Source organism: Nanorana parkeri, unplaced genomic scaffold, assembly GCF_000935625.1.
Source record: "Nanorana parkeri isolate BGI_ZX_2015 unplaced genomic scaffold, ASM93562v1 scaffold1252, whole genome shotgun sequence".
NCBI classification, from domain to species: Eukaryota; Metazoa; Chordata; class Amphibia; order Anura; family Dicroglossidae; genus Nanorana; species Nanorana parkeri.
In genome coordinates this window covers 220,339-231,631 of record NW_017307520.1, presented here as the reverse complement: position 1 = coordinate 231,631, position 11,293 = coordinate 220,339, and the positions used below count along the sequence as shown (strand labels likewise).

At 41.5% G+C, this 11,293-nt stretch overlaps 1 protein-coding gene across 3 annotated transcripts in view; it reads right to left on the bottom strand.

Moving 5' to 3' along the window:
* Nucleotides 1–9,589: 9,589 nt before the first annotated feature.
* The window catches only part of LOC108797281 (sodium-dependent neutral amino acid transporter B(0)AT3-like), a 59,887-nt gene continuing 58,183 nt past the window's right edge, over nucleotides 9,590–11,293 (bottom strand). For all 3 annotated transcript variants that reach the window (XM_018568853.1, XM_018568854.1, XM_018568855.1), the window contains one exon: nucleotides 9,590–9,792. In XM_018568853.1, the coding sequence (XP_018424355.1) occupies nucleotides 9,613–9,792 (180 nt within the window). In that variant the 3' untranslated portion in view covers nucleotides 9,590–9,612. The remainder of the gene's footprint in view (nucleotides 9,793–11,293) is intronic.

Sequence of the window (11,293 nt, the reverse complement as noted above, 5' to 3'; positions counted from 1 at the left end):
AAAGACACTTAGTGCTTACTTCCCTTCAACATCGGAAGATGTTCAGCAGTGCCATCAGCACCGAAATGGCGGAAACCAGTGGGACCCAGGTACACCCATCTACTGTCCAGAGAAATCTGGCCAGAAGTGGTCTTCATGGAAGAATTGTGGGCAAAAAGCTATACCTCCAACGTGGAAACAAGGCTAATCAACTTAACTATGCACGAAAACATAGGAACTGGGGTACAAAGAAATGGCAGCATGTGCTCTGGACTGATGAGTCAAAATTTGAAATATTTGGCTGTAGCAGGAAGCAGTTTGTTTGCCTAAGGCCTGGAGAGCCGTACAATGAGTGTCTACAGGGAAGCATGAAGGAGGTTCCTTGTAAGTCTGGGGCTGCATTTCTGCCAATGGAGTTGAGGATTTGGTCAGCAAATAAGTGTGGAAGTGTGAGATTGGCCCCAAATGTATTCTGCAGCAGGATAACGACCCCAAACATACAGTAAATGTCATTAAGAACTATCTTCAGTGTAAAAATAAGGAGTCCTGAAACTGATGGTTTGGCCCCCACAGAGCCCTGATATCAAGATCGAGTCTGTTGGGATTAAATAAAGAAACGGAAGGATTTGAGGCAGCCTACATCCACAAAAGATCTGTTGTTAGTTCTCCAAGATATTTGCAACAACCTACCTGCTGTAACATACATGCCTGATCTCTGGTCCAGGTGCGGCGCTCGCTGGCTCCGCCCCCTCAGCTGTTTTAAGCCACGATTGCACAGTGGGCCAGCGTCCGTGCAAGGAGGAGGACGCCGACCTACTGTGCTGACATCCTCGTCTGGATCTCCTAAATCCACACACTACTTCTCAGGACTCTGTCCTGCAACCCACTTGGGACAGCTGATTCCTACCACAGCATACTGCCACAGGCAGCCTCTAACCTGCAGGTTACCATTACCTCAATTCACTGTGTCCTATGGCCAGCCTGTGAACTTCCATTAATCATTGCTGGTTGTTTCAACTATTACTATTACCTGCTAATAGACTTTACCTGGATTACAAACACTGCATGTTACCTGCTTATCAGCTTGTTGCTAAGTGACTTTACCTTGATTACAACCACTGCATGTTCCCTGCTTATCAGTTGTTGCTATCTGACTTTACCTGGATTACAAACACTGCATGTTAACTGCCGTTATCAGATTGTTGCTAATTTACTTTGCTTGGATTAAAACACTGCTTTGATTGCCACAGCTTAGGCCTGTTACTACTTATTCCATGGTGCATTACTGTCTGTAGCTGAGATCCTACCAGACCACGGCCAATACCTTACACCTGCCAAGTTCCTTAAAAAATTGTGTGCAAGTACCTAGAAGAAGGCAAAGGATGGTCACACCAAATATTAATTTGATTTGGATTTCTCTTCAGGTCATTTACTTTCCATTTTGTTAATTGATAAAAATAAACTATTAACAATTTTATTTCTGAGAGCAATCTTACTTTACAGCATTTTTTCACACCTGCTGTCAGCAAAAGTCCCGTTCTGTCCACGGAAAAATGCGCATGCGCAGTACACAGCCTTCCCACGGAAAAACGCGCATGCACAGTACACAGCCTTCCCACGGAAAAACGCGCCAAAGCGCGCACCGGAAGTGACGCACATTTGGTGCGGAAAGGCGCACAGGAAGTTACATGATTAGCCTCCTCAACCTTCGGTCTCCCTACGAGGTACGTGATACCTGCCTAAAACATTTGCACAGTACTGTATATTATGACCCAAACCGTGATATATAAACCTCAGTATAACATAGAGAGAAACTGAACATATGAAATTTACTGTATGAAGAATACACAAAATATTATGTAACTGAATTTTTGTGACTAAGAGCAACATCTCTGTTTAACACAAAAAGCAAATGTAATTGTATCTAAAAGTTATCCATTGCAATGCTAAATCATTGCAATGTAGTGTCTATCTCAAGATCTCTATCAAGTGGTGATAAGTGAGCAAAACAACTCTTATATATTTTTAATACCAAAGATACTGTATGTAATACATTAAAATATAAAAGGTATTTTACTAAATATATACTGTTTATTTGCCTTCAGTTAATAGAATAAGAGTTAGTATGCCTATTTCCAATGGCTTTGCTGAGAAAAAACTAAGAATAGCTTCCACAAAATAGTATTTTTAAACAATAGACCACAACATAATTTACTGTACTGTACACTGGAAGTGACTTACAGTACGCTTTCCTAGAATTTTTTTCCATGGTTATAAATGGAGGCTGCTGTCATAATAGTGGTTTTTGCTGGCTCTAGTGGAAAAAAATGTTTTTCAGTACCTTAACTATTAACAAAAATGTAGCTTATTTGTGTATCACTCAGCTATAGATCCTCAAAAAAAGTTTTGGAAAACTCAATTCATTCCAAAACCAAATGTTAAATAAAAATGAAAATCAAACCAAAATTTCAAATGACAATCGCCAAGCTTGTGATGGTACTATTGAAAGTTCAGATGGGATTTTTTATATTACCAGCCATGCGAAAATCTCTGGTGTGTACTCTACTTGACAAGTCAACAAGATTTAATTGAAGAGAAACAGACATCAAAGGAAATCCAACTGGTCACTGAAGATTTTAGAAAAGCAGCACTTACAGCAGAATTACATAACAATTAATCTGTTGAGAGTGTTACAAAAGCAAGTTTTTGGGGGAAAAACAGTACCTGTATAGACAAACTAATGTGACCAATACGGTCTCATTCCAGGAGAAGGAAACGAGGCAGACAATAACACTAGTTACACTGTTTGTTGTAGACTTGAAGTTTTTTGTTACTGTCTTGACCGTCCGTTATATGTCCAAATCTTTGCTTTTAAACATTGAGAGAAACATTTGGAAATGTATCAAGTAAGTCATCAGAATTGTCATTGCAGCCTTTACAGATTAGTTACAGATTAGTTCAGGAGAGGTAGTAGGCCCATGCAGCCTGATGTTTCCAAATATTTTATTGGAACTGGAATGATACCAAATAGCAGTAGGGGGACCCAAAACAAAACAAAAAAAAGTGAGATGGAGAACCTTTTTTTTCAATTGTTTTGATTTTTTTTTTTTTTTTTTTTACATAGTAACATAGTATGTGAGGCTGAATAAAGAGCTCCATCCAGTTCAATGTGTGTGTGTGTGTGTGTCCTACTCTAACACCTCCCATATCCCTGTAGATTCTGCGAAAGAAGAAACTCATCCAGAAGTTTCTTGAATTTATCAATGTTTTCCACAGATACTACTGCCTGTGGTAGTGAGTTCCAAACTTTCACCACTCTCACAGGGAAATACCCCTTGTGAATTCTAAGATTGAACACTCTCTTCTAACCTCTTGTTGTGTCCCCGGGTTCTCAATATAGTTTTTGGAATAAACAGTTTGTTCCTTATATTGTGGCCCCCATTGATCATTTTGAAGACTGCAATAAGGTCCACTCTTAATAGCCTCTTTTCTAAGGTGAATACGTTTAGATTTTGAATGCGGTCTTCATAACTCAGGCCTTCTATCCCTTTTCATTAATTTTGTAGCACTTCTCTGAACTCTCTTCAGTTCCAGGATGTCCCTCCTGAGAGTCAGCGACCAGAACTGTACCGCATACTCCAGATGGGCCCGAACCAATGATTTATAAAGTGGAAGTATTACTCTTTTATCCCTTGCTACAATTCCTCTTTTAATACACACCAGTATCTTGTTAGCATTGCTGGCTGCTGCATGGCATAGCTTACTATTGCTAAATCTGTGATCTATGAGCACCCCCAGGTCTTTTTCTATATCTGACTTCCCTAATGTAACACCCCCAAGTAGTAGTTTGCGCACAGGCTCTTTACTCCCATGTGCATAACCTTACATTTTTCAACATTAAATCTAATTTGCCATCTTGTAGCCCATGCCTCCATTTTAGAAAAAAAAAGAGGGAACAGAGAGCCACCTCCGTGGGTAAAATCGTTCATTAAGATAAATAAAACAAGGGATATATGTACTTGTTTTATTTATCTTAATAAACTGTTTTACCCACGTAGGTGGCACTCTGTTCCCTTTTGTTTTCTATGTTTGTGGTGGAAGCCCCAGAGCCTTGGATGAGCAGCCCCTCAAGCTGACATAAACTGTGATAAACTGTTGAAAACTTTAAGTATGCAACAGAAAGTGGATCGTTCAGCTGGCAGCCATTAGTGCCAAGAGTTAAAGAAAACTGCATGCCTCAATTTTGCTTAGGTCCTGTTGTAGTACGAAAATCTCTTGTTCGGAATTTACTGCTCTGCAGAGTTTGGCATCATCCGCAAAAACTGAAACTGAGCTATTTAGTCCAATCTTTGTCGTTGATAAATAAGATGAACAGGATTGGTCCCAGGACTGAACCATGGGGCACCCTGCTCCCCACCTTTGCCCAATTAGCAAATTACCTATTTATCACTACCCTCTGGGTCTGTTCTTGCAGCCAATTTTCCACCTATGTACATACAATTTCATCTAGACCTATAGACCTTAGTTTATGGGTTAAAAGTTTGTGGGGTACTGTGTCGAATGCTTTAGCAAAGTCCAGATATACCTCGTCTACTGGTATTCCTTTGCCTAATCCTTGTTTTTTCCTTATTGGCTTGACAAAGAGGCATTGACTCGAAACGTGTAGCCGCCTGACGCTTCCTTCCACCCAGCAAGATGGACCCTACAGCCATCCAGTTTCGTGTTTGCTCCCCCATGAACTTCCATCGCCCATTGACAGCGCAGCAACCGCAGCAGAGCGGCATCCCTGACGTTCTTCACGCACAGCCGCCAGGGCTCGGCCTGGCCAGCTGAGTCTTGACAGCACTCGACAGTTACACCCAGTGCTTAGTATGTTCTCAGCCGCGGCCGCCTCACGCTGCCCCCAGCCAATGGCTTCTCTCCTGGTGCCTAGTTTTCAGAGCAGATCTCCCCCATCTGCCGGTGTGGCATATTCCCAGTAGTAGTTTCCCTTTCTTATCCTTAATTTCCATTTCTATCCATAGTAAGCATTATCCCCATTTTCCTGTGCTATATCATCTCTTACATTCACTGTCAAGTCATTCTTGACATACAGGCATACTCCTCCCCCCTTTTTTCCTTCTCTATTCCTTCTAAAGAAAGAATATCCATAGATAGTTGCTGCCCAGTCGTGTGATCCATCCAGCCAGGTTTCTGTTATTCCCACTAGGTCATATTCCTTTCCGAGTAGCTATAGTTCTAGTTCTTCCATTTTGTTTGCAAGGCTTCTAGCATTGGTGAACATGCATTTCAAGTTTTCACTTGTGTTAACTGTTTTTCTGCTGCCTATAATCTGTCTACTACTGCATGCTTCCATATTTTGTAGAGGTGAACCGAAATGAAAAATTTAAAACCAAAATGAAAATAAATGTCGGGCCGAAAATGTTTTTTTTCTAAATGTTTCAATTAAACAGACCCCTGCTATTTCCCTTTTAAAATAGAAAAAGAGATTGAGAACAAAGTCCTCAATCTCTTTTTCTGCAGCCCCTGTTATAAATGAACAGGCATCCTCTGTTCATTTATAACATGTGGAAATAGTGTGTTTACTATAACCACAATCATGAATGAACAGGAGGTGATGTAGATCACTTCCCATCCATAATTTAGGATATAGTAAACATACTCTGTCCTGAAATATGTACAAATCACTGATCGCTGAGTGTTTGTACCTCGCTCTCCATCCTGACACCTGTCACAGGAGGCTGAGCGAGCGGTGCGGCAGGAGAGCTCAGACATGATCTGTGACAGGAGGCTGAGCGATGCAGGGAGGAGAGACACCTGCCACTCACAGCGCTCTCCACCTGCAGCTTTTGGCCACCTGTGACAGTTTCTCTCCTCCCCGCTGGGACACAGAGCAGCGAGGAGGAAAGAAAGCACGGATGCACCACTATATCGGCAGAAAAATTGCACTTTCGGCATTTAGCCAAGCGTGCCATTTTCGGTCGATATGTTTCGGTGCCCGATATATCGGTGCATCCCTAATATTTTGTGTATTTTTTCGGATTTTAGAATCCCTCGTTTCTGTTGAGGTCACCTCACTCCTGAATGTTTTTAGGTTATTACCTGACTCAGTCCTTCCTTTCTACAACCTTTTTGCCATTTTTCCCTCCTCATTTAGGTGCAGTCCATCCCTGCTGTAGAGCTCGGTAGCTGACCGAGAAGTCAGCCCAGCTTTCCAAAAACCCAAACCCCTCCTTTCTACACAAGCTTTGCAGCCACTTGTTCAGCTCTCTAAGTTCTCGCTGCCTCTCTGATGTGGCTCGTGGTACAGGAAGTATTTTTAAAAATACCACTTTGGAGGTCCTTTTCCTAAGTGTCTCACCTAAGTCGTTGAAATCCTTCTTTAGGACACTCCATCTTCCCCTGACTTTGTCAATGGTACCAATACGTACCATGACAGCTGGGTCTTCCCCAGCCCCACCAAATCTGTCCATCTGATCCGCAATATGCCGAACTCGAGCGCACGGTAGACAACATTCTGTTCGGCAATCACGTTCTTTGTGACAGATGACCCTGTCTGTTCGCCTAATAATAGAATCCCCTACCATCAGGATCTGTCTGTCTTTGCTTAAGCCCCTGCAACCCTCTATACCAGAGCAGTCACTCCCCTGGCTGCTAAGGGAGTTATTCTGCTCCAGCAGTGCTACCCCTGAACTGATATCCCTAATATCATGCAAATAGGCATGTTTTTTGGGGTAAAACAATTCAGGGCTGTCAAGTACCTTGGTAGGTGATGAGCCTGAATTGACGAGGAAGGCCTTCCCTTGCTGCTCTCGTCTGAGCCCCACTGGAGTTGGAACAGTAGTTATACAGACAGAGAGGGGCACGAGTGCCTGTGGTTGGTATGACTGCTGAACAAATGGCTGCACCCAATTTAATCTTTTGCCCCATGTGCTCCAAGATGGAGACTCGCATAGTTTAGAGTTAAGACCGCACTATATGTAGGTGCCTTGACGTGGCTGTGCGGCTTTCACATTTTCTGCAGCAGACGTGTTTCTAAACCTCTGCTTTTAACCTTAGTGGTTAGACGGGTTTTTTTTCATGCTGGCTGGTGAGTGTGCCTGGAAACCTTTTGCTGGTATGACTGCTGGACACACTGGATGTGCTGATGCTGACAACAGGACGCCAGAGACAGCTGGTAGGAGATGGCAGAACAGACGACACTTGTGTGAGAGGCTGAAGCGTAGTCAGGAACAAGCCAGATCGGTAACATGCGGACAGCGTGGTACCGGATCAGGAGGCAGGAGAATGGTCAGGGACGAGTCGAGGTCACAAGGCAGGCAGCCAGCAGGCAAAGTCAAGAATCGAGTTGGGTCAAACCGGTATCCGGAGCAGAAACACAGATGCAGGTTAAAGCTGAAGATCTCTCAGCAAAGTGCAGATGTAGGAGCCATCTTTAAATAGCCCGCCTGGCGCCAAGGACATGTGTGTGCACGTTGTTGTGCACGTTTTCGCTCATGTGCAGTACTAGCGGCAGCGCGCCGAATCCGCGCATGCGCATATAGTGCAGCGGTCAAGGCAGAAGCTGCACTATGGTTGTTGACTGATGCACCCTGACAACCACCCTCCTCTAAGATGGCCCCTGCCAGCACCTGTACCGTCAGGTTCAAACTCTTCTCCATGTTAATAATGCTCCTCAGTGTTGCCAGTTTTTACACTAGGCTTATTCACACATCTTGTCTGCCATTTATCACTGACACTTGATCTTACATGAGTTACATGGGTCATAACTAGAGGTGCACCGAAATGGAAATTTTAAAACCAAAACAAAACGGAAATTAAAAAAATTGTCAGGCCGAAACCGATACCGAAAATGTTTTTTATTTTAATTTTTTCAAATATTTTATTTTTATTTATTTTTTCATAAACGTTTTAATTTTTTATATTTATTTTTATTAATTAATTTTTTATTAAATATTTTTATTTTACTTTTAGGGGCTTCGGGGAAATATCAGGGGTCTTAACAGACCCCTGATATTTCCCTTTTAAAATAGAAAAAGAGATAGAGGACACAAAGTCTCTTTTTTTTATCTCTTTTTTTTGTATCTCCTGTTATAAATGAACAGGAATTATCTATGAGTGTTCCTGTTCATTCATAACATGAGGACATGGTATGTTTACTATAACTACAACTATGAATGAACAGGAGGTGATGAACACTCCCATTCATTCATAATTGAGGATACAGCAAAACCAATCTATTTCACTTATTCCTAGTGTGGATACTTTTATATTTTAAATGTAGAGGTTATCTGTAGTTACACACATAAATGAAATCTGCCACCAACTAAGTTTGATGGATTATATGGTGGAATATGTAAATGTACACATCTACATGAGGTAGATCATGTATATTAATAAAGTAGGCAGAATGGTCTGTAGCCCAGATTACCTTAACAGAACATGCTTGTACATGATAGACGGATGTCAGCAGCACACCAATAGTGTTGAAGTACAAAGTGTTTGTTTATTGGAACATCGTGTCACCAGAACTAGCGCTTTCGGGGCCACGCAGGGTCCCCTTCATCAGGCTCAGCAAGGACCCTGCGTGGCCCCGAAAGCGCTAGTTCTGGGGACATGATGTTCCAATAAACGAACACTTTGGACTTCAACACTATTGGTGTGCTGGTGACAGTCGTTTATTTTGTACTGTTTGGCGGCGCCATCCGTGGTCACTGCGAGCACCCCCCTTATTTAATTTGGGGCTTTCCAGTAAGGAGTGCGGCATGGTATTTCTACGTTTGTTCCATGCTTGTAGATGAACCCCAATTTGAATGTTGAATTGGATGAATCTTTTTGTTTGTAAATTGTTTGAATTGGGCCTACATCTGATTCTTCACAAAAATGTTTGGCTGAGTTTTAAAAGATCAAAAAATTATTGTAGATTGAAGAATATTTCTTTAAAAAATATACATACAATGGTGTCAGACAATAACAAAACCAAAGCTTTAAAGAAAATGTGTATCCATAGTGTAAACAATAGTTCAATTGCCCTGAGATGAAAAATAGATTTGCATAGCTTAGTTTTTCTCCAAGGAATTAGTTTATGGTTGGTGACCACACAATAGAGAGAGACACTGCATGCATTATGTTTTTTTTTTTTTTTTACTTATTTATTCACAATTCACATTAAAAAATAGCATTGTCACTTCAGGCACAAAAACTCCTTCAACTGTAAATATATGTATGTATTCAATGGAATGTACAGAAGAAATGCAGGTATATATTACGTTTATATAATGTTCTGGTTTACAATACTTTAAAGAAGAACTCCACGAATTTTTTTTATCATCCCTTGCAGTGGGGCTACCACCGTACTGCAAGGGTTAACTGCTCGTTTGTGTCTAGGTTAAAAATAAACAAAGATATACTCACCCAAAACACGGAGCTGGCTTCTTCTTTGGCCAGTCCCTGGAATGGAGCGCTGTGACAGCTAGCTGGTCAGAGCTCCGGGTGAGTATATACTTTTTTTTTTAGCACCTAGACACAAACAAGCACTTAACCCTCGCAGTGCGGGGGTAGCCCCATTGCAAGTGTTAATGTAAAAAATCATGGAGTTCTTCTTTAAACTATACAGAACAAGACTTTTTCTTTCTAACTTAAATTGTTTGCATGATCCCTTGGTTCACAGCTTGGTGTCTTTGTCAGCCTTATTTTAACAAAGTGAATCAGTGCAACTAATGGAATACACATGGATGGTATGGCTACCAACAACACACAGATGGCTACAGTCCAACCTGGATAACCTTCTACCTTCTTCATAGGGAATTCCTCCTGTATGTGAATAAAACATAGGATGTCATAAGTTTTCTACCCATATAACCATTGAAATACATAAATAGATTCTACCAAGCAAATTATTTTTTTTATGACATGGAGTGATATTTTAGGGTTTTCTAAGCATTTTTGAGTTTGATATTGGGGCCCTATTTATGTTTTAGGTTATTTGAACAGATTTGAGAATAAGGGTTTCACCCGTAAGGTACACCCAATGATTGCCAATCACAATAAATATTAATCAGCATGCTTTTTTTATGTGGCCTTGCAAACCTAAATGTCTCTAGTCATTTGTGTGATCTGGTTATCAGCCCAGGATGTAGGTGATGGATGTGGCCAACAGTTTAGGGAGTAGGGTTTGGTTTATGTCTTTTATTCCATGGAGTGAAGGAAGGTGGGTGTCGGTCATTTGTTGTATACATTGGTCACTTGAGGCCAGGGAGATTGTAGGCATACATACAGCTGTTGCCTTTAGGCTTGAAGTATAGTGTAGGCTTCTGATTTTAGATCTAGGTATAGGGGGAAGGCAGTGTTGACTTATGACTGTGAGGAAAGGGATTGTGGCATGTAATGTGGCCAAGTTGAAGTGCAGGCTAGTAAGTTTTGGTCTATGGAGGAACCATGTAGGTTAAGTAGTGTGGGCTGATGACGTTAGGATATGGAAGGTGTAGTTTTGTCTGCTGACTACAGGTCAGAGGCAGGAGGGAGGGCTAATGAGGGCTGCATTCAGGGGCGTATCTGCCGCGAGGCAAACAAGGCGTTTGCCTGGAGCGGCAGATTCGCGGAGGGCGGCGATGCTGCCTTGCCTAGGGCAGCAGCAAAGGTAAATACACCGCTGGCTGCATTGCCAACTTAGGTTGTATATTGTTTCATTTCCTTTTTGGAAATAATGTGGCTTGAAGACAATGCTCCAAACTCCGGCCATTTTAAGAACCCTTCTGCATTTAATGTAATGAAACAGCGATGTTGCAAGCAGGGTAGGGTGAAGGGGCTGCTGAGAGCGGTCTGAAAACTCTATATATTTAACACAACACTAAGCTCAGTAGTTAAACCTTAAAAATGCATTCAAGTTCCTTAACTATTAACAAACATGTAAATGATTTGTGTATCACTCAGCTGTAGATCCTCAAATCATCTCTGAATTATTGCTGACACTGTCCTTCCTTCTGGAGGGTGGCTACTTTTGTTCCCCATGGTCCCTGTGTGTGTTGTTATGTAGCTACCACTCCAAACTCATTCCTGTCATGGACTCCAATCCCAATACAAATTAGTAAACTAAACCTGAGATTGTAGTCTATCACGGAGTGAGCTTCGAGCAGTGGCTATTTAAAAGATACTGTAGCTTTGAATATAGGCAGACATCAGGCATCTGTGAAATGCACATGCTAGCTGCTTTTGTGACTTTTGATAAGGCATATTAAGCAATGTGTAAGATAAAATAAGATACTCTTATTAAAAAAGTGATAAACCAAATTAGTGCACATTAAGGGGCATATAT